The sequence below is a fragment of the Berghia stephanieae genome, chromosome 6 (assembly GCF_034508935.2).
Source record: "Berghia stephanieae isolate SIO BIC M18660-M18661 chromosome 6, UCSD_Bste_1.3, whole genome shotgun sequence".
NCBI classification, from domain to species: domain Eukaryota; kingdom Metazoa; phylum Mollusca; class Gastropoda; order Nudibranchia; family Aeolidiidae; genus Berghia; species Berghia stephanieae.
This window is the reverse complement of record NC_088365.1, coordinates 24,178,031-24,202,859: the sequence shown is the minus strand read 5'-3', so window position 1 is coordinate 24,202,859 and position 24,829 is coordinate 24,178,031. Positions and strand designations below refer to the sequence as shown.

The 24,829-nt window shown below is 34.0% G+C and overlaps 1 protein-coding gene across 1 annotated transcript; it reads left to right on the top strand.

The window, feature by feature from the left end:
* Positions 1-160: 160 nt before the first annotated feature.
* On the top strand, positions 161-24,084 carry LOC144974719 (serine/threonine-protein kinase TBK1-like). Its single transcript, XM_078917893.1, has 19 exons — positions 161-373; positions 1,262-1,382; positions 3,953-4,093; positions 4,999-5,128; positions 6,136-6,226; positions 6,666-6,756; positions 7,370-7,527; positions 9,513-9,623; positions 10,092-10,271; positions 11,453-11,652; positions 12,909-13,059; positions 14,312-14,543; positions 16,478-16,587; positions 17,042-17,158; positions 17,778-17,879; positions 18,323-18,419; positions 20,292-20,449; positions 21,379-21,450; positions 22,542-24,084. The coding sequence occupies exons 2-19, from the start codon at positions 1,278-1,280 to the stop codon at positions 22,627-22,629; spliced, it is 2,334 nt and encodes a 777-aa protein (XP_078774019.1). The 5' UTR covers positions 161-373; positions 1,262-1,277; the 3' UTR covers positions 22,630-24,084.
* Positions 24,085-24,829: the final 745 nt, after the last annotated feature.

Genomic DNA, 24,829 nt, shown 5'->3' with positions numbered 1-24,829 from the left:
TTTTTATTTTTTGGAGAAGAATGTCACAATGACGGTTTATCATTTGTATGCAAAAGATATGCATCATAGAGACCTTTACTCAGTTCACGAAGATATGCATAGATCCACTTCGACATGAACTTAGATAAGTTCACGATGATCCACGGTCCAAGCTATTTTTAGCCTGGTAGGGGATTTCCGAGGAAGGGAACTTATCATTTCTAATAATCGAGTCAACAGTACACAGATTCGACAGGATATTAATATTAATAGTAATAATAATATTATTAACAACAATTTACAGAATGTGATGATTTCTTAAAGATAACAGAGAGAAAGGGAATTTATATTGTGGTTTGATATCTGTCAATGATATTATTGATATTGCAAGCAGGTAAATCTAGATATCTAACTATCTAGCATATATATTGGCTTTGGCCTCTGATTCTGATCTCACCCTTTCTTAATTTCTTTTTCCTTTTTTTTTTTTTTACTAAAAATTTACTCTATCCTAGATAGATAGTCTAGTCTATGTCTACTTTTTCTGACACTTATGACAACTGAACGTACGAGAATGGGGACAGCAATGAGCCCATAACAATTTGAGTTATCAGTATCAGACCTGTATTAAAATTAAAGTACACGTCGTTTTTATTTTTACCCTAGTTCTAGATAGTTTTATCTAGTAGTATGCCTATGCCTATATCCATATTATGATCCATGTTCTCTTCAACTGCAACGGCAACTTTTACTTTTAGACATATCCTCAGAGTCAGAATCAGAATGACTGATGACAACTACAACGAAAGGATCCTCCTCTTCCCCGCCTCATTCTCCTCCACCTCTTCATCTTTCCCGTTCCTCCTCTTCATCACTGTCAAAACTTCTTGAAGTTTATAGTTAAGAAAAAACGACGTTGTTGTATATATTAAACAGTTTATGTGGGCGTGAGTGGGAGCTTTCAATTGTTTGTAAATTCATTAATTCACCTCCTCCTCCTCCTTCTACCCCCATCATCATCACCTTCTTTTTCTCCTCAGTTTACACATTGTGATTTAATAATCCAGTATTGTATGGAGGAAACCTGAGGGAGAAGAGACCCATATAGTTGACCAGTTGCAGCCATGCCACCACTGTATTACTATTAAAGATTCTTGATTAGAACTCTGGTGTTTTTTATTTGTACTTATATGTAAAATATCACTATGTATCTATTAATTAATTTTTTTTTTTCATAAATTGTTTACGTTTATTTTTCTTTCTCATTTGTATCACACATTAGCCAAAGAAAAATTAAGATGTCGGCATCAAAAGGTTTTCGAGGATCTCAGTCGTTTGTCTGGGACACTTCAAAGCCCCTAGGTCAGGGAGCCACCAGTGTTGTCTATATGGGAAGAAATAAAGTAAGAAAATTAAAAGAATGAATCACCAATTCTATATATTTTTTAAAGAACGCTTTTATCATATTTTTTGGATTATTTATTTATTTATAGTTTTAAAAAAATATTTATTTATATTTATTTATTCTTGCAAGTGAGTGAAAATGACTTATTTTGTTTTAAAAAACAAAGTTGATAGTTTTTTAATGTATTCTATGATAATTTTTCACTGTTTTTTTCAAACTCATGAACCATTGTTAAATGAGGGAAAATAACAAACAATTTTATGAGCTGTAAATCAAAATTGTATAAATACGTGTCCAAATTATATATCTATTATGAATTGTCGGATGAGTTACTTACAGGATTGAATAATTGATTTATATTTAATAGAGATCAAGATCATTATGATTTGTATGTATTTTAACTTTTCAACTTTATTAAGAAGTTGTTATATGACGTGGATGATGGAAGGACAATTTTTTTCTTCAGTCCACAATTCAAACCCCCCCCCCCCCTTCCAAATAGCTGGAGAAGTAAATCATTTCTTTCATTAACTGACAGATTCAAAACACATTGTCAAGAATTATTATTTAAATTTTTATTGAATAGCGTGAAATCAGGTAACTTCATAGTTTGTTCCAATGACTCACTTCTGGCCTGTCTTGAGCTGCTAATTTGTCAATTGGGCAATCCAAACACTGACAATAGGTTTACCTGGCCAATTAATTATATTTTCATGAAGTGTTAACATATATGTATATATTGTATTTTATTCACAAGAGCCCTTTTTTTAATGCCACTGTTGTCGGGTACATTCGCAGTGCGTCGGGTAAAATCACCACCACCAGCGGGTAACTTCCCTGCAGGATTTTGTACTTAGTTTTTCTCCCTACAAGACAAATATGAGGAATGATTTCGATTTCTTCAACACTTTTTGTCCTCAAATCTCTCTACATTAACCGATACTGAGATACTGCCTATTGCCAGATATTTATTTGAATTGAATTGAGTGTGATGATATATATGTAAAGTGCCTTCCTGTAGACACATTACAATGCCAGTCACAAGGTTATAGCCTGCTTCCCATCCATACCCAAGTCTACTGATTTCTGGTTATTATACCCACTTACATATTAAATATTTCTTTTCTTAACTTAGTTAGATTTCAGTGCTTATGCACAGCGTCTATTGCACATAAAAGATCGTCCTTGGAATCCTTGGAATAATTATTGTACAATGATAGTGATTTGCGGCAAATTTACGTGAAAGTACTGGTGAATTTACCTGAAAGTATATACTTTTGAAATAATGTCTTAAATATTTTATAAATATTTTTCTGATGATAATATACTCTGAAAATGAAAATATAATGGATATGGATGGTGACAAAATGAATACTACATTGATTTTGTGAAAAGGGCCTTCACATTCAAATGCACAAACTAGGGGAACTTTAGTGTAGAGTTTGCTGTTACAGTAAAAAACTCAAGAATGTCACAATATCTTGATTACTACATGTCATTTTGATGTGCTATAACTTTTAAAGATTTCTCATTTGTTTCCTGCAAACTGAAGCAATAGATACATTCATATCTTGTCTTTTGAATATCGACTATTCCAATGTGAGGGGTGGAAGGATAAATGTTTATCAGACATTCTTTCTTGGGGGTGGAGGGTCGCGATGAAGTCACCTGATTCTACCCTATTACAAAGTTTCAATTAATTTTTTTTCTCTTTATTTTTGCACTTTGTCCACCATGACTGGCGACAGGATTTTTCCACATTAGCACTAGTCTCTTTGGTGCTTTGTCAATTTTTAGATTATTTGGTAATACTCAAGTATTGAATGTGGATTAAAATTAATCTCTTGTTTCATTAATGTCCAAGAATGAATATAGAAAGCTTCAAAAACAAAATACCAAACATGGAATGTTTTGGACTAAAACCTCACCTTCAGCCAAAAACAAAAACAGTAAAAAACGTTGGTACATCGATACTCCTTTGCCTTCTGTCTGCATTTAAAGGGATGTATTAACATTTTACTGTTTTGCTTATTGTCTGAAGAAGGGTTTTGAACCTGAAATGTTTGGTGTTTGGTATTTTGTTATATTTGAAGCTGTTGCATATTCATTTTTTGTAAATTACTTGTGACTCTATATAGTTGTATTTTTCTTATTTATATATGTGTTGGTCCGTTATACTTCTGGATGGCAATGTTATGAACTTCTTAGCCGTATATATATATATATATATATATATATATATATATATATATATATATATATATATATATATATATATATATATATATATATATATATATGGCTAAGAAGTTCATAACATTGCCATCCGGAAGTGTAAGAGATCAACACACAAAACTATGTGTAATCATGAACTTTTATAGTCTGGATAATACCGTTTAGTGAATATTACTCATAAACGTGGATGGGAAAAAACAATAACAAAGACCAGAGTGACGTCAACTTCATTCTATCTATATAAAATATATATATATATATATATATATATATATATATATATATATATATATATATATTATATTATATATATATTGATATTAACATTTTCAGAAAACTGGAGATGAGGTGGCAGTAAAGGTCTTTAATACACAAAGTCTTCAGAGGCCCATGAATGTTCAGCTAAGGGAGTTTGAGGTGATGAAAAGGCTGAATCATCCTAACATCGTCAAGCTGATTGCTGTTGAGGAAGAGGTTTGTTTGTTAGCTTTATTACAGTATTTTGGTTGGATAATACTTAGATAATTGGAAAATTTATATTGAAAAATATATCCGAGCAATGTACTGCAATGAGCATTATTGTGTTGTCAATTTCTCATACTATCGCAAACGACTTTTGGTCTCGTTAATGATATATAAAAAATATATATATAAATTAAAAAACAAAAACCATAAAATAATAGTGCTTAACTTTTTTGATAAAAGGAGCTCTTTATAAAATATTTCAAATATAATTATGATCAACTTCTACATGAAGTATGTATGAATTTGAGTCCTTGTAAAATCCTATTCACAATGTCTCATTATACTCGGGTACAAAATGAGTACTACAACACCAATAATAACATTGTCTCTGTTGAAAAAAAATTGTGATTGCATCTTAAAGGTGTCATGAATTACCTTGACATTAAGTGTTACTGTTGGCTAGGGATCCCTTGTAAAGCGCTTTGAGCACATTTAATGGCTATTGTGCTAATATAAAAGCTCAATTTAATAATTAAGTTAAGATAATTTTATAAGGTCAAATTCATTTTATTTAACTCTTCAGATATCACACAATCCTATTGAAAATGAAAAACAGAAAATGAAGTGAGTAGAAAAGTGCCAGAAGACAATAGAGAATAAATAAAATTACGGATACGACAGCTATGTCTGGCCATGAGAGGGACACAATGCAGTCTACGCCATTCACCACTTCAATAAATAGTTTCAAAGTTAGTGTCTATCCTGGGTCCCTCTCCTGACTTCTTGAGGTCTTGGGTTCAATACACACAACTCCACGAAGAATGGTCAGTGTCGAATAACTAATAATAGAGTGCATTTATGTTTGTTTATTATTCCCTTTTAAATTTCTTGTACTTCTGCTTCAATTTGTCAAGGTGCCAAATGGTGTCAACGTGATCATTATGGAGTATTGTACCCATGGCAATCTGTACAACCTTCTGGAACTGCCAGAGAATAACTTTGGTTTAGTAGAGGATGAATTTATAAACGTTTTACAGCAAGTCAGTAAGTACCAGAAATATATTGGAATGAAAATAGAACATAATTGATTTGTTTTGGGTGGATACAACTTCTTTTACCATTATTGATCAAACGATTCTAAAGAACTACTACATTCACACAATATTTTTATAAAGTAAAATATTTTGCATTTTAAAAATATTTTGTTTTTATTTAATTATTTATATATTTTTAAAGATAAAAAATATTTTGATTTTCCAAGTGTTCCCGTTAATTTTACTTCTTAACAAAGAAATTCATGTAATTCAATTCAAAAATAATTCAATTCAAAAATTATTTTATTGTCGGGATGTGTTGCAAATAATTCATGGTATATAAGAATAATAGGAAATAAAAATAATAACAGTAAATATATACTAGATCTTTATAATCTCTGTGCAACGTTTAAATTTTTATTATTAAGCATAGGTAAATCAAACAAAATATTAACACTAGTAACAGCACTACATAACATTTACTCATACACTCATCATTTTCACCAATTTTGTTTTGGCTCACTTTAACTCTTTCAGCGTCAGAGCAGAATCTGTTCTACAGGCCAATGGCCGCACAGTGTGGCTGGTCTTAAAGGCAAAAATAATAATGTAATCCAATCCTACTTTCTACAAAAGTATTATTAATTGAACCAATGGTATCATTTCTTTCATCAGAACATTCATTTGGACCTAGTGGAGTATTTTAATTGAGATTTTGCGCCGAATTTGAATGTTGCTTTGTCTTAACTTGTCATTATCATGTTACCTCAATCAGGTGTCAGCCATTTTGTGACGGAAATGTGAATCTAGCCTCAGTGCTGAAAGAGTTAAGAATTGAAATTTAATTATCGTATTTTAAAATATGGAAATGTAAATTTAAAGACCCACCAAAAAAATATTTAGAGGCTAAGAAAAAATGCAGCCAAAACTTTTACATTTTTTACATCCTTTCGGGTTTTCGAATTGACTAAAAGAGGATGTTTTTCTTTTGTAATATTTGACTTTGTCCATCCTCAGCTGACGGAGTGAAGCATCTACGAGACTCAGACATCATTCACAGGGACATCAAACCTGGCAACATTCTCAGATCTATCATGCCAGATGGAAGGTAGGACCATGGGAAGGGGAGGGGGGGGGGGGTGCAGTTGTTTCTTTATCTTTTTTATTTTTCTTGGACACTTAGATCAGCTGTATCTTAACCTTCTGACCATTTCATTATATTCAAAGTTATTTTTTTAGTTTATAAAGATCGTATGAGGGGAGAGATATTTATGAATGTGTATGTAATATACCATTGTAATTTAATCACTTTTGGTAAGGGATTCGAGCTGTATACATTATTATTATTATTATTATTATTATTATTATTATTATTATTATTATTATTATTATTATTATTATTATTATTATTATTTTTGTTATTATTATTGTTGCCTTTGTTTTAATTCTTCTCATTATTTAAACCATTCTGGTTACACATTTTGTGTTTTACATTTTATTAAAACCATTAATTCTTTAATCAATATTTTTATTATCACTATGTCTAGATCTGTATACAAACTGACTGACTTTGGTGCAGCGAGGGAGTTACAGCAAGACGAAGAATTTTATTCCATGTATGGAACGGATGAATATTTGGTTAGTTCAATATTTTTTTTTTAGAAATATGACCAATATTTTAATAAATAATTTCCCAGAGATTGTCGTGTGTGTCTTTTTGAAATATGTCATTCTCTGTGGCAGAATCATTTTTTTTTCTTGTATTTTTCTCTCTGCTGTGTCTGGCATTGTTTCATACTGAGCATAATGTGAGATAATGGGAAGAATAGAAATGTCTGTATAACCTATTTGCTCTTTGCTTATATATCTTATCTTATGTAACGTTTTATTCTGTGTAACTTGATGACAATTTGACATATTTATGAACAATAAAGATTTATTATGATAATGATAATAATTAACATCTTCATTGTCATCATAATCATTATTGTTATTGTTGTTCTTCATATTATTAATATATTATTATTATTATTATTATTATTATTATTATTATTATTATTATTATTATTATTATTATTATTATTATTATTATCATTATTTTTATCATTATTATCGCTGTTGTTATAAATGTGCATTGTTATTTAATTTCTGCTGTTTTACCTCAGATGAGCAAGACAAGATGGAGTATAATATTAGGACACATAGTCACATACAAACAATTTTTCATTTCGTAACTACTTTTCCTCCACAGCATCCGGACATGTACGAAAAGGCTGTTCTTCGTCGCTCCAGAGGTCAACATTTTGGGTTGTACGTCGACTTGTGGAGTCTTGGCGTAACCTTTTACCACGCAGCCACTGGCAGTCTTCCATTCCGGCCTTATGGGGGAAGGAGAAACAGAGAAACAATGTAAGTGATGGTTTTAAACCATGGCCTGAAAGTGAAATCACTCACTCATTCAGCCCTATCTGGGCCTGCTGCCACATGAGACAATACAAGGGATCTCCACCTGGTCCTGTCAGCAGCTATTCTTGGGGCCATCTCGGGGGATAGACCTCTCTGCTGTAGGCCCCTCTCTGCAATATGTCTCCAAGTCTCCTTGGGGCAGCCTCGCTTCCTCTTTCCTTGGGGTGTCCATCGCAGAGTCTTCCTTGTTAGTGTTTCATCAGGTATGCGACAGACATGCCCCAACACTTGCCATCTTCTCCTTTTAATGAGACTCTCCAGAGAATCCACCTCTGTTCTAGTTCTCAGGTCCTCATTTGAGATTGTGTTTGGCTAGAATATCTAGAAGATTCGTCGCAAACATTTGTGCTGGAATACTTCAATAGTTTCTGGATGATATTCTCTGTGATCTTTCAACATTCTGATCCATAGAGCAAAACGCTCAAGACATTAACTTTTAAAAATCTTTATTTTAATGCTGGAATATAATCCCCCACTGCTCTCCAAATTTGTTTGAGGGAAGCGAATGTCTGGTTTGCCTTACTGATTCTGTTTTTGATCTCTGCATTGCAGTCACCATCTGTTGTCAGTTTGCTGTCCAAGTGAAAATGATATACTGTCACTACAAGTTTATACGGTGAAAACTGAATTTATCACCAGACATTTTAAAGATCTGAAAAATAAATTTGGCACAATCCACGGATTTACCATGCTCAATCTACTTCACAATGTTTCATTTATTATACCAGAAGCCCATATGATATGGAACCATATTTCATTTAATACAGTACAAGTTGCCTGTTTGTCTCCAAATCAGAAAATTACAAAAATAACAAAAACCAAGGCTGTAATCTTTGTTTCGTTTCTCTTTTATGTGACCCGTTTTTTAACATTTTTATTTTTTGTTTGCTATTTAAATGCCTTAAACATGGAGTCTCCATTCCATCCTGACAACCCTCTCCTTACCACCTAGAACAAAATCGTCACATTTGTTACGACATAATACACATTTTTTCTTATTCAGATTTATTTTGTACATCACAAACTTTGAAGAATGATCTTTGTTTGATTAACATCACATAATGTTGTTTTGTAGAGAGATTTTTTTGAGTTTAAAGAATCAATTGTGTGAATTTTTCTGCTGGGTAAGCCTGCCATTTTGGGAAAATACTGAACATGATCAGTAAGGAGAGAGTTAATGGCTTTGGTTCTTGCCTCACACTATATCCCGCATGCTATTTGTATATCTCTTGGTTGTTTATTTATTTTAGGGGTGCAGGGGGCTCATGTGTTTGTTGTTACAAAATCATTAACAATTTGAGAAAACTTTACATTGTTTGAAAATTAAAAAAAATAAAATTTAAGAGCAATAAATTAAAATAAATCATATTGAGCATTTATATAGTGCAATATTCACTAAATGTGCTCAAAGTGCTTTACAAGGGGTCCATAGCCAGCTACAACAATTAACATGTAGGACAAAACATGACATCTGTAAGGCGATATTACAGTTTTTTTAACCGATGGAGACAATGCTGTTAACAGTCCATGTACTTATTTTACACTTGAGCATGGTGAGAGAATGTGAGTAAATGGTCTTTTCAAAGGACTCAACTATGTATCGCTCAGAGTGGGACATGAACCTAGGACCTTCTGATCTGAGGGAGAGTGTCATACCACTACACCACATAGCTGCACTGAAAACTAAGCAGGTGATATGAAGTTTATTAATATATTTATCATTTAATCACAAGTCTTTGTAGAAAAAAAATTATAATATCGCCTAACAGGCATCATGTCTTGTCCTACATTTCAAGTGTTGCCATTGGCTAGGGACCCTTTGTAAGGCGCTTTAAGCAAGTTTAGTAGATACTGCACTATTTCTACCTCTTTCTTTATTTATTACTTTAAAATAAAAATTGTATTTATTTATTGTTTTCTTATTTCAGGCATCTAATCACAACCCGAAAAGAGCAAGGTGTCATATCAGGTGTGCAGTCCAAGGAAGGGGGACCAGTAGAATGGAGTAGGAGCTTGCCGGATACGTGTCGGTTATCAAGGTTTGTAAAATTGGCAGATTCTAATTTTGAAATCACAGTCTGGTGCCTGGGCTATCTCTTGTCTTTCCTCGCGCTAGGTCTTAAGGAAAATTTTTTCATGAGGATGGGTAAGGGGATTATTATTATTATTATTATTATTATTATTATTATTATTATTATTATTATTATTATTATTATTATTATTATTATTATTAAATATTATTATTATTATTATTATTATTATTATTATTATTATTATTATTATTATTATTATTATTATTATTATTATTATTATTAATATTATTATTATTATTATAATATTATTATTATTATTAATATTATTATATTTTATATAATTATTATATATTATTATTTATTATTATTATTATTATTATTATTATTATTATTATTAATTATTATTATTATTATTATTATTATTATTTATTATTATTAATTAATTCATTTATTTGCCTACTTTCTATTTTAAAGGGGTCTGAAAAGCCTGATCACTCCTTTACTGGCTACGCTGCTGGAAAAAGACACATCCAAGACCATCAGCTTTGAGGAGTTCTTCGCCAACGTCAGTGACATCACCACTCGCATTCCCTACCATGCGTTTTGTCCTTCGTTTTTCTCACAGTTGACCATCTATGCCAGGCCTCAGGACGAGTAAGTGGTTGGTGCAAACTAGGAAAAATTAATTATTCGCATGTTACATACACTAGGGTAGATAAGATATTTGTTGAAAGATTTAATTTGTCTATGTGGAAAAATAGTCTAATTCAAAGGACTGTGACAATTTGGAATAATCTTAAGTTTGAGACAAAAAATTCTAATTATATTAACTTAACAAATGGTGTGAAATTTTATTTGAATATAAAAAATATTGATAGAAATGAAATAATTGACTCCAAGGACAGAAATATATTGGTTTGTTTGGTGATGATAAATAAGATTACAGGATAGCCCACTTATAACGACATCCCTTCTGTAGTGGCATGGTGCCATATATGTGACTCATCCCCTTAAAAATTATAATGTCGAGATGAACCAGATACAAATATGAAACAGGAGGTGGATTTCTATTGGTTATGAAGAGAATAAATACAATTTCTCTCACTGAAAAAAAAAAAAAAATTATTGATAATTTCAATTTTAAATTACCTTTTCGGTGTCCAGTTTATGCCGACCTAGAGACGATGAGTCACATATATAAATATTATCACCAAGAAAGTTAATATAGTTCGGTACTCAGGGTGTGTGTGTGTGTATATAAGTGTATATATTAAGTATTAAAATGACCTGAAGCCTATCTATGTAATGACAATGAATAAATATATAGAGATATAAATAACTCAAATATACACGAAAAAATTGTTGTTTATTACCTTGATGGAAGGCAATTCTTAGAGGTTTTAAGTTCATACACATTGCTTATGATGGTTTGTTTGACAGGTGCTACTATCGTTGAAACATCTTGACCATCAATGTGGTCCTTAGATAAATAAATAAAAGATAAAGTTTATTCAGCTCCGAGGGGGAATTTGTCTTCAGAGTCTATTCAGAAAGAAAACTGGAATGACCCAGGATGCTGCAAAGTGAGTTAGGGCGGGTGACTTGCTCGAGGCCACACAGCTTGGTGGGGAGTCGAACTCGGTGCCTTTTGGATCTGAAGCAAAGACACACCCCTAAGCCATGCTGCCCCCCCCCCCCCCCATTCCCACTAAATAATTAGATGAGAAGCAAACTATGTAAAAATTAACTTGATTTCTTTAGCGGTCGTCGTCACATTAGGAGTATGAGGAATGCTTTATTTGATTAAAAATTTTTTTTATCCAATCTCGTTACAGCATTTCTCAGATCCGACAGCTAATCACAGATCAGACAGAGATCCCCGGTGGAGCACAGTTGTTGTTGCATGATGGGAAGGTGTTGTCCAGCGATGGGAGAGAGCCCATGACAACGCTAGTGCGTATGGATACCAAAGGAAGCCCCATATTTGTCTTCAACAAGTTGCCGGAATACAAAAGCTTTTCTAAACCTGTTGTTGGTATGTTATGACTTTTTGATAACACATCCGTTTTTTTCTTAAATACATGGGTGCCAGTTTTCCGGTTCATGCCGGAATTCCGGTTTCGCGATATCTCGAAGTCAAATACCTCCGGTTTCAGTGTTTTGAGTAAAATAACATAATAGCATCTGTAAAAATTCGAAAACATGATTCAGCCACCTTTGCTGTGTAATCATTTAATAATGGTTTAAAAACGGTGATGAAATATGAGTAAAGTTTAGGCCGCATTTTCAGTAGGAACATTTTCAGGTTTGGCAAAGTGTCGAAATTTTAGTTTCAGGTTTCAACACTTCTTCCTGCTGGCACCCATGCTTAACCCTCTCTTTCCACTCCCATAGTGGGTAGGGAAGCCTTATGTCGGTGAAAAGCCTTAAAGGGCTTACTGGATTTAAATCAGATTTTATGAAGAAGATATTATACATTATTATTTTTTTTCTTCAAATTGTTACTTTAATATTTTGTTGTCATTGTTAATAGTTGTTGTTATGTGTATGCATAATATGTATTTTTACCGACAATAAATAATGTATTCATTCATTCATTACCGAGTCTTCTATCCCCCTCTATTCCTTTTTCCCTTTGCTTTCTGTCTTTGTCGTGGAGTAAGATTACTTGGTTTCATCCTTTCCCTGGGCAGGATCCTTGGCTGGAAGGGAAACAGTCAAATATAATTTTGGAGATGATTTTTTTTTTCTTTATAAGTCATCTCTCTGTTATGTATTATTATATTTGGTTATTTTGAATGTATAATGTAAGCATTTGAATGTATTCCTTTTAGTTGGATCTTTTGCTTATGTCTGGATGAGAGTTTTAGGTGATCTCAAACTAAGTACATTGCTAGTGCGCTTTTGGATTCTTCATGTTCCCTATTTGAACCATTTCCCCTTTGTCTTACATTTTTCTCGTATCCTCGTATCCTTTTAATTGTAAATCCATTATCTTTTGACTATCCAATTTTCGTCTTTTTTCATTGGTGCTAAAATGACCTAAATTTAGGTCTGTGTCTGAAAAAAAATGTAATATTGCCTAACAGGCGTAATGTATTGTCTTATATTATATATTAAATGTTGCTGTTGGCTAGGGACCTATGTAAAGCGCTTTGAGCACGTTTGGTATATTGCTCTATATAAAAGCTCAATTTAAAAAATATTGAAGTCATTAACTTTCAATTTAATGTCTACCCTTCTGTTATTCCCCCCCCCTCCCCTTCCCCCCTTCCCACTACCCCCATCCAGGAGTTTTCCTAGACATTCCCATCATCACCTGCGTGGATTCGGACTATCCGCTGAGCAAAAAGATTCTGGCAGTCCTCCACTCCATGCGGAATGCCGTCAGGTCTTTGAAAACCTGCTCTGAACACATGCACACAGCCGTCAGAATGTACAGGTGGGTTACAGGGGTTCGATAAAGATCATTAAATTTTTCTTTATATTATATATATATATATATATATATATATATATATATATATATATATATATATATATATATATCCCCAAGGGTGCAGCGTTGCTCAGCGGTATGGTCTTTGCTTCATACCCGAGAGGTACAGAGTTCGACTTTCCACTGTGGATGTATGATCTTAAGGATCATTTTGCTGTGCTGCATTTAAGCGAAGTCTGGGTTATTCCAGTCTCCCCTTTCGAATTGACCCTAAAGACAAATTTACCCTTGGACATAAATAAGAAGGAATATTTTTTTTAGTAAACACTCTCGGGTTTGATGTAAGGGAAGGCGGGAAATATCTTTAATGAGAGATGATAAATGTAAATTTCTACAGATTTATCATGCTCAGTACACATCACAATGTTTCATTTATTTCCCCATCAAGCTATATGGAATAATAGTTCCGTTTCATACAGTACCAGTCTCCTGTAAGGCATATTTTTTGTACTAACTTTTATAAAATCTGTCATTTCCTGTATGTAGCCAGGTACTCATTCTCAGTTGAGTTTACCACCACAGCAAAGTGAGCCAAGGCAAGGTGACTTGCTCAAGGTCACACAATGCGGCAGGGGGAATCAAACACAATCCATTCTGGGTGTGAATCTAGTGCCTCTCTGCCCCCATCTATCCATTCATTCCAAAAATATTGACAGTCGGTGTTTCAATGCATTATAGTTTTAGTATCCATGAAATGTTCGCCTTTGTTTAAAGCACCCTGTAAGAAATTCAATTGTGCACTTAAAGAGGTATTGATAATTTTTATCTATATTGATAAAGGGGAAATACAGATCATTATATAAAACATTCAATAATCCTTGATCAGTTTCTATTTTTTATCTAAATTTATTTTAAAGTCAAATGTAGTTTTCCTCAATCTGGAGGATTCTAAATAACAGAGAAGAAAAAAAAAAGAGAAGGAGAAGAAGAATAAATAATAATAATAATAATAATAATAATAATAATAATAATAATAATAATAATAAATAATAAGAAGAAGAAGAAGAAGAAGAAGAAGAAGAAGAAGAAGAAGAAGAAGAAGAAGAAGAAGAAGAAGAAGAAGAAGAAGAAGAAGAAGAAGAAGAAAAAAAGAGGAAGAGGAAGAAGAAGAAGGAGGAGGAGAATCACCATCCATGTGTTGCGTTATTGAAGCTTCAGTTAATCTCAATTTTTATATTGAAATCTCATCCCACAGTGATCACGTGCACAGCAAATGTCGAGAGATGGAGCAGTCCTTCAAATCCACCAGCAAAGCCTGCTGCGACATGTCGTTGTTCAAAGACCAGTTGTTCCAGCTGGTAGTCGTGGAGAGCACCTTGCTGCGACATCTGGCCAAACACACCCACTCCTCCATGACCACCCGGGCCAACATGCTGCAGACCCTACAGCAGACAGGAAACAGGGAATGCACACAGATCAACAATCAGGTCTGATGGGAGGAAAATTAAATATATATATAGATCTTTATATTATGTATTGGATGCACTTTATACTAAAGAGAAAAACTTAAGCATTTGTAAGGTGCCATATCCACTAAACGCTTAAAGTGTTCAAGTGTGTAATGTCCTTTCAGTTCTCTTGTATGGCAGCGAATGTTGGAAAGTAGCAACCAAATAAATGAATAAATTGAAATAATTCCAAAACAAATGCCTCTGAAGACTTTTAGGAATATTTTGACCTAACAAAATTACAAATGAAACTTAAAGAGAAAAAAAAAAGAAAAAGCAGATACATTGAGCATAGCTACAACTATAAAGAGATGCAGATAGAGATATGTTAGCCTGGATATGTTAAATTAAATTGAGCTTTAATACAGCGCAACAGCAACACTTAACACTTAGGACAGGACATACCGCCTGTTAGGCAGTATTACAATTTTTTCAGACAGAGACAATGCTGTTGACGGCCAGGTACTCATTTTACACCTGAGTATGGTGAGAGAATGTGAGTATAGAGCCTTTTCCAAGCGAGGCTTGAACCCAGGATCTTCTGATCTGAAAGCGAGTGTCATACCACAAGACCACATAGCTGCAATGGATGCAACTGCTGTGCCAAGAATAGCACTCCGCTGGACGGCTGATGGCAAAGGACGAAGACACAGGCCTAAGGCAGAGCTGCCAACCTACCGCAAAAAATGCGGAATTGTACGCATTTTCAGCGATTGTACGCTTGTACGCATTTCCCCCAAGATTGTACCCATTTTCAGTGTACGGAGTCACTTCAGTTTTCTTAAGTTGTAATAGCCCAGATGCTCGTATCGCTGTTATCTTAAGCTTGCTGGATCGATCATCGAATATTCATCATTAGCCCTGAAGTCCGTTTCAAGCTTTTACTTTTAGACCTAGTTTCTTTGTTCAGAGTCATTCTCTTGGCAGGTGGCATATTTTCAATTTCAAGTATACCTTCCTCTTACTTTCACAATGGTAAGTTTCCGTCGATTTCAGGATTGTACCCATTTTTATGAAATCTCCCCCATTTTGAGGTCCCATTGTACACATTCTCATCAGATGGGGTTGGCAGCTCTGCTAAGGAAAGCTGGAGAAGATCCATGGATAAAGAGCTTAAAGTGGCTGGTCTAACTTGGAACAACATCAGTGTCCATGCAGAACTGAAAGGAGGTTACTCTTGAACAGTTTTAGTTTGGGTTTTGGTTTGCAGTTTATTAGATCTCTAAATGAAAATGTCCTTCAGTATAAATCTCATAATTATTAGTATTATTAAATTATTTATTTTCATCAAAACCAACCCAACACTCTGGACGAGGTTCCTGACCTCCCATAGTGGGCAAGGAGGTACTTACTCTGTCTTCTATCCCCCTATATCTGTTTTCCAACTTGATTTCTGTCTTTGTCTTGGAATGAGATTACTTGGTTTTGTCCTGGCTCTGGCCGGATACCCTGGCTGAGAGGGAAACTGTCAAATATATAGGTAGTTTTGGGAGATGATATTTTTTTCCTTGTAAATCATCTCTCTGTTATGTACTGTTTATGTTGTTTTATTCTTAACATGTGATTTGTAAACATTTGAGTGTATTCCTCTTAGTGGGGACTTGTCCTGGTGTCAGGGTGAGACTTTTAGGTGATTCAAACTAAGTACACTACTAAGTGTGCTCTTGGAATCTACATCTATTCCTTATTTGAACCTTTTCCTCCTTGTCTTACTTTTTCCTCAAGTCCTTTTAAGTGTACATCTTGAATGTTTTTACGATCCAATTTTCTTCCTTTTTACTGACGCTGATATGACCTAAATGTGTTGCAAGCGCAGTAAAACTCTTAAAAACAAACAACAAGCAACCCAACACTAATAACATTTAGATATGATGGGTCTCATTTGATTGGTGCTCATTTGTGTCTTTGTCCAGATTCAGTCCAGGCTGGAGAAAGCCAAGGTCACTCTGAGAGACGTCAAGAATGGGCAGAGTCAAGATGGAGGATGGGACAGAAGCATTGGATGTTTGCCGGAGGACAAATGGTATCCACCCCATGTCTTTTTCGGGGTTTTCGGGTTTATTTAAAAAAAAAAAAAAAAATTTTCTGTAAAAATGTGGAAATGAATACAAATGTAAATAATATAATATTTGAAATATTTTTAAACAATTATTATTATTATTATTATTATTATTATTATTATTATTATTATTATTATTATTATTATTATTATTATTATTATTATTATTATTATTATTATTATTACTGTTATTATTATTACTATTATTATTATTATTATTATTATTATTATTATTATTATTATTATTATATTATTATTATATTTTTATTATTATTATTATTATTATTATTATTTATTATTATTATTATTATTATTATTGTTATTATCATTATTATCATCATCATTATACTTATCATCGATATCATAATTTGTATCATATGAGGATGTACTTTAAAAAAAAATTAACATTTTTTTACAGCTTGGAGAAAATGGATGTGTTGAATTCAAGACTACATAAAATTGTTTCATCTTTCAAAGAAGACAGAGCCAAACGTCATTTGAATAATAATGAGGAACAGATTCACAGAGTTGACAAGTGAGTTATCTTTCAGTTTTGTTTCAGGAATTCTCATTCGATAATCGCACTTTAAAAAAATCTTTGTTAATGATTATATTTGTGGCTATGTGGTCTTGTGTATGACACTCGCTTTCGGATCGGAAGGTCCTGTGTTGAGTCCTTGGAAAAGACTCTTTACTCACATTCTGTCACTGTCCTCAAGTGTAAAATGAGTACCTGGCTGTTAACAGCATTGTTTCTGTCTGAACAAAATTGTATTATCGCATAACAGGCGTCATGTTTCATTCTTTATATTACGTGTTGCTGTTGGTCAGGGACCCTTTGTAAAGCACTTTGAGCACATTTAGTGGATATTGCGCTATATAAAAGCCCAATTAAAAATATTTCTTTGTGGATGTAAAAAGATGTTAGTCTTTTTTTTTTCTTTTGCTGCGCATTAATACATATGACCTAATAAATATTTTATTTTGTACCATGAGAATTTGTGTTTGTAATTTCCATGAGTGGCCTATAGCTATAACATCTCTATGTACAAATTATTTTTATATCAATAATGAAGGAATACAGTAATGTATATCATATTGATGATATTGATGACTAACGATGACAAGAACAATAACTCTAATTGTAATTTCAGACACAAGATGAAGGAGTTGACGGTGACGGCCAAGACTTTACTGGAGGATCATTGTATTCGAAAGTCAAACTCCTTGTTTTCAGCTTACAAACAGTTTTACAGGTATGTTTGGAAAATATGGACAGATCTTCTTAGGTGCTTTAATTGTAATTCTATAACTTTTTACTATCTCATTTTCCTTCTTTTTACTGGCGCTGATATGACCTAAATGTGTTGCAAGCACCATAAAACCCTTAAAAACAAAAAACAAACAAAAACGGATCTTGGCAATCGTGTAAAAGTTATCATCATCATCGTCGTCGTTGTCATCATCATCATCATCATCATCATCATCATCATCATCATCATCATTGTCATCACCACCACCATCACCATCTTCCATTCCTCTTCCACCCCCCCCCCCCCCCCCCTTAAATTGTCAATGTTATATATCCATTTCGGGTACAAAATCCCCACTTTCATTTTTTAGCCTCTTCTTGACAGCATTTCACACCGTATTCTTTATTATTTTATCTTCCTTTTTGTTGTCTTCCCACAAAACATAGTAAAAAAGTCCAAATCAATGACACAGTGGAGAAACTGAATGGGGACTTGAGGGACCTGAGCGAACAGCAAACCAGACTGATTGACAAATTGAGAACGGTGAGCTGTTTTTTTTTTGTTTTTTTAAAATTATTTTCTCTTGGGGGTCCCATTACCTCTGTTGGTAGAGCACTCGGATCACATGCAAAATTCAGTGGCTAGGTGGGGTTCCTGACCTCCCATAGGCAGGGTGCCACTTACTGTGTCTTCTATATCCCCTATATCTGTTTTCCAATATGATTTCTGTCTTTGTCTTGGAATGAGATTTCTAGGTTTTGTCCCAGTCCTGACTGGATAACCTGGCTGAGCTGGAAACAGTCAAATGTAGTTAATTTTGGGAGATAATATTTTTTTCCTTGTAAATCATCTCTCTGTTATGCACTATATTGTGGTTTGTTTACGTATTACATATGATTTGTAAACATTTGAGTGTATTCTTCTTAGTGGGGACCTGTGCTTTTGTATGGATGAGACTTTTAGTGATCTCAAACTAAGTACTTTGATAGTGTGCTCTCGAAACCTACATATGTTTCCTATTTGAACCAATTCCCCTTTGTCTTACCTTTTCTTAGGCGCTTTAATTGTAATTCTAGAACTTTTTACTATCCCATTTTCTTCCTTTTTATTGGCTCTGATATGACCTTAATCTGTTGCAAACGCCGTAAAACCCTTAAAAACATAAAACACATAAAAATTCAGTGGTGTCAACGTTACGTAAAAAATGCGTATTTTTATGCATTTTCATTCATTGTACACATTTTGCTGAGGATTGTATGCATAATTAAATTGATATTAAAGGGTGTTTAGCATTGATACACTTTTTTGGTGTATATAAACACTATCTGTTTCTTGACCCAGAAGTTCATGAAGTGAGTTCAATAAAATATTATCTGGCTGGGTCATATCAGATTTATACATGGATCTGGAAGTTGATGCTATTTATATATTCTATAATAATAAGCTTATTCAATGATTTAAATATTGATTATATTATTGCTAGTATGGTCTAATTGTCCCATTATCAGATGTACGTAGTGCTAATTATCGTTTTTACCGAATTGTACACATTTTTCTCAAATCTGACTCCTTTTGGATCTCCATTGTACACGTTTACATGGGCTAGGGTTGGCAGCACTGAAAATTGATCCCATGTGACTTATTTAATTCCCATTGAGCCATTGGGTGCATCAGGTGTCTACCAAGGACTTTCATGTCTGCCTATCGGGTGCATGTACACTGATGTTCACTCACTCAATCCTAGAGATTTTTGCTTCTTTTCAAAATTGGAAAAAATATATTAAAAATGAGCAAGTGCATAGATATTTTTATTCAACTTCCATGAACATGTAAACATTAAGAAGATAGCTTTGATACTACGCCTATAATTTGTCTCAGAAAAATGTAATAAATAGCATGGGGTAAAAGTAACCTCGGGCATACTATGAATATAGTCGGTGTTAGGGTTGAGTGAGTTTAGCCAACCTGTACATGAATATAAAAATAAAATAAATAAAATTCCCTTTATTCATCCCTCAAAGCCACACAACGAGGCGGGTAGTTGAACTCGGTACCTTTTGGGTATGAAGCAAAGACCGTCCCGTTGAACCACGCTGCCCCCTCTTTAAGCTCTCATATTCATGGTTCTTCTCCAGGTTTCTTTGGGTCTGCCTCTTATCTTCACCTAGGAAAAAAAAAGTAATAACACCTCGCAAGTGTCATGTCCCTATGTTAAGCGTTGCTGCTAACTTGGGACCTCTACTAAAGCTCTCTTTTTTAAAGAATATTTAGTGGATATTAACTATACACAAGATGAATTTTTTTTTTTTTAGTATTTTTTATTTTTTTTTGATTTAAAGTAATTTGGTGCCAGAATTTTCTTTTCTTTTTTTTATTTCTTTTTTACCTTATCTTATTTTTGTGTGTCTTTTCCAGTCGCATAAAGAATGTATCAGTCAGGCTGCTCACAGTCTGAAGGAGTTGGAAAAGCTAGAGAAGGCTATGGTCTCCGGAAATCTTCACAGTGATGCTGGGGAATCGGGCGTGATGTCTTCAGACTCTAGATCAGAGAAAATTTCCTTCGTAGTAAGCAGGTGAGGTAGTTGTTTGGTCTCTATGTGGGTGGTCTTGTGGTATGACACTCGCTTTCGGATCGGAAGGTCTTGTGTTCGAGCCTTGCTCGGTGCATAGCTGAGTCCTTGAGTATTACAATTTTTTCGGACAGAGACAACGCTGTTAAGGGCCAGGTACTCATTTTACACCTGAGTATGGTGAGAGAATTTGAGTAAAGAGCCTTTTCCAAGCCAAACCCAGGATCCAACTGACATGACACACTTCGTCTCATCATCATCATCATCATCATCATTATCATTGCCTTTTTCACCCTGGGTCAGGGTTTATAGGCCACAGACAAACATTTTCCATCCTTCTCTATCCCGAGCTAATTTTTTCTGTGTCTTATCACTTTTCTGTTTATTAGGTTCTTTAATTGTCCTTCACACGGGGGACACTTTGTCTGGCTGAGAGAGAAAGAAAGAAAGAGAAAAAAAGAGAGAAAGAGAGAGAGAGAGAGAGAGAGAGAGAGAGAGAGAGAGAGAGAGAGAGAGAGAGAGAGAGAGAGAGAGAGAGAGAGAGAAAGAGAGGGAGGGGAGGGAGGGAGATAGAGAGAGAGAGGTGTGTCCATCTTTGGGTAGACTGAAATCCTATTGATAGTTCATCATCATCATCATTGGCTTTTTCACCCTGGGTCAGGGTATAGGCCGCAGACAAACAGTTTCCATCCTTCTCTATCCTAAGCTAACTTTTTTTTTTTTTATCTCGTTCCATGTCTTATCAATTCTCTGTATATCAGCTTCTTTAATTCTTCTCCAAGTTCCCCTGTGGCGGTCCCCTTGATCTTCCGCCCTGAGGGTTCCAGTCCAATACTTTCTTTGTTATAGTGGAGTATTGAGAGTGGATTGTCAGTTTAATGAGCCTTTGATCATTCATGATCTAGCTTTTTTTTTTTCCCTTTGTTTTACAGTCTTCACAACTGGGGTGAAAACCTGATGGAAGTGAAAGAACTACTCAACGAGAACACCCAAATGATTTCAAGGTGAATGTATTCCCTTTACTTTTATTTCCATAATAAGACACTCAGGTAGAGTTAGAGCATAAAGTCTTCAGAGAAGAACCCCCCCCCCCCCCCCCCCCCACCCCAATTAAGTGTACTTAAACTGAACATTTTTTATAGACCAATAGCAACACGTAACATGTAGAATGAAACTGGTGATAATACAATTTTTTTCTGACAGAGACAACGCTGTCAGCGGTCAGGTACTCATTTTACAACTGAGTATGGTGAGAGAATGTGAGTAAAGAGCTTTTTCCAAGGACTCAACTATGTGCCGAACAAGGCTCGAACCCAGGACCTTCCTATCTAAAAGTGAGTGTTATACCACTGAGACCATGTAACCAAGAACAGTTTCTGTCAGGATTTTATTGTTCAACAAGTAGATCATCAATCCAAAGTTAATGAAGGATTATAGTTTTGAACAGAAGTAGGAAAGAATTTATTGTGTGTTTTGTTTTGGTCCTTCTCTCTCTCTCTCTCTCTCTCTCTCTCTCTCTCTCTCTCTCTCTCTCTCGCCCTCTCTCTCTCTCTCTCTCTCTCTCTCTCTCTCTCTCTCTTTCTCTCTCTCTCTCTCTCTCTCTCTCTCTCTCTCTCTCTCTCTCTCTATCTATCTATCTATCTATCTATCTATCTATCTATCTATCTATCTATCTATCTTTCTCTGTCTATCTATCATCCATCCATCTGTCTACCTACCTATCAATCTGTCAATCTATCTATCTATCCATCCATCCATCCATCCATCCATCCATCGATCTATCTACCTACCTATCTATCTATCTTGCTATCTATGTATCTTTCTATTTATCTATCTATCTATCTATCTATCTATCTATCTATCTATCTATCTATCTATCTATCTATCTATCTATCTATCTATCTATTTCTTGCTCTTTTTCTCCTTTGCTTCCACTTCTCTACTCTCTCTCTCTCTCTCTCTCTCTCTCTCTCTCTCTCTCTCTCTATCTATCTCTCACTGGTTCACTTGAAATTTCAATAGTCTTTGTATTCCCTTACATTCAGTCTCCCCAAATAAACATTAAACATCGTTCATCCACTCTTTGCATCCACAGGTTTGGAGACATACACATGGATGTCTGCGAGGACAAGTCATGGGAGATTGTCGTCGCCTCGAATAGCCCCCCTTTAGAGAACCAATGAGTGTCATGTGCAATTGTTGATTTTTATCTTTGTTACAAGAGTGAAGGCAGGTCGCAAGCAGTTGAAAGGAAACAAAACAAACAATTTTTAGTTTTTAAAAATATTTTTTTTCAAGACTTGTAGAATATCCCATCATCCAAGGACGAATCCTTGGAGTTTTTTGCTCCCCCCCAGAATGACGTTCCTTGAGAGAATCAATGAGTGATGTGTGCAACTGTTTATTTTATCATTGTTACTAGCAGTTGAAAGGAAACAAAACAAGACATAATTAAAAAAACATTTTTTTATTTTTATTTTTTATAGACTTGTAGAACAAGGACAAATCGTGGGAGTTTGTTGTTCCCCCCAGAATGACCTCCCTTTAGAGAACCAATAAGTGACGTGTGCAACTGTTGATTTTGATCATTGTTACTAGAAGGAAGGCAGGGTGCAAGGAGTTGAAACGAATCAAAACGAACATAAATTTATTTGAAAAAATGTTCTTTTCCTCAAGACATTTAAAATGCGTGATCACGACGGTGTTATGTCAGATAACTCTAACCCTGAAAAGTGAATTTCGGATTACAATCAGTTCTAATCTGTTGAAAGCCACGATTTTTGGACTCAGAGGAGGAATTTCCTCCTTTAACTCAATCCTTACCAGCAATTTTCTGGATTTTCCCCAAAACTTCACACCCAACTAACACAAAAATATTTTTTTTATCACTCAAAAACAATAGTAGTAAAGTTCTTCCGATGCATACTTTCTTTAGCAAGACATGCTCTACAACACACTGTTCATTTTCTTTAAATTTTATGATGCACAAGAGAAATTTGAATAAGAAAAAAGTTGTTTGTATCAATGTGATGATTTTCCTATAGTTGGTAAGGAGAGAGTTTTTAAAAATACCCCCCCCCCCCCCGAATCAATTAATTGGCAGTATCTTGATGTGTGTTGGAACATACAGGCGCAGTTTCTCACTCTTCAGAAGTTAGCGAGGGTAGACCTGCCTGCTTGAAATTGGAAAAAAATTGTAGTTTACAGGGATTACAACATAGTAGACATTATAACTACCTGTAAATATTACCCATTTTTGTTTAAACACATTAAATTAATGATTTGAACTCCTTTATATACTAGCTCTGGCAACAAAACTTTTTTTATAAAAAGAAGTTTATTGAATTAAGATCTTTATATAATTGTCAATTAGGACCCGAAAATTCGTATTTTTGCGAAATTTTTGTAGCAGTGGGCAGGTCTGCTAGAGTATCAATGATGATTTATGATCCCAATTGTTCAGTTTTTTTTTTTTTCTTGTATTTTTCTTTCTTCCTTTGTCTGACACTGTTTCATACACACTTTTTCACATCTTTACAATTTAAATCGCCCTGGCACGATTAATCTTGTTTTGTAAATAAATTTTAATATGCCAGAACTTTGCAAACCTTAATTGTAAAATGAAAATGAAAAATAAATATATAATAAAATTCCCGTTATACATCCCGAATGGGAAGGAAATTTGTCTTTATGGTCAATCCTGATGGAAAATTGGAATGACCTGGCCCTCAGCCACTGTGGATTGGCGTGGTGTGATTGATATAAGGGATGTGTATAAGATTTGCGGTGATGGGCACAGTGTGTGTCTTTGGCATCTCAGGAACTTGAATTGAACCCAAAGTCCTGGCTGCACCGCAAAATGAGATAGGGCGAGATGACTTGCTCAAGGCCACACAGCGCGATGGGTAGTCGAACTCAGTACCTTTCAGGAGGTATGGAGCAAAAAAACCATGCTACCTACTGAGCCACTATATGTGTGTAACATACTTTTAACTGTAAATACTTTGAGATGATATATTCTTATATGACAAAACTAATAGTGATTGCAGCACATCGAAAGTCGTTATATAATAGTAAATATTCTATTTAATTCTACACGTCGGTGTCTGTTGCTGGTTGTTGGGAATGGAAGTATGCCGAGTTATGTTTATTATTATTGCCATATCTATTTTAAAAAATGATGATGATGAGGATGGTGATGATGATGATTATTATTATTATTATTATTATTATTATTATTATTATTATTATTATTATTATTATTATTATTTTATTCTTATTCTTATTCTTATTATTCTTTATTATTATTATTATTATTATTATTATTGCTTTTTATTATTATTATTATTATTATTATTATTATTATTATTATTATTATTATTA

Excerpts from the sequence above, each read along its gene's own strand:
- LOC144974719 (XM_078917893.1), top strand. The coding sequence starts at position 1,278 with ATGTCGGCATCAAAAGGTTTTCGAGGATCTCAGTCGTTTGTCTGGGAC. Across the intron at positions 1,383-3,952 it reads TCTATATGGGAAGAAATAAA|AAAACTGGAGATGAGGTGGC; the intron begins GTAAGAAAATTA and ends TAACATTTTCAG. Across the intron at positions 18,420-20,291 it reads TGATTGACAAATTGAGAACG|TCGCATAAAGAATGTATCAG; the intron begins GTGAGCTGTTTT and ends TGTCTTTTCCAG.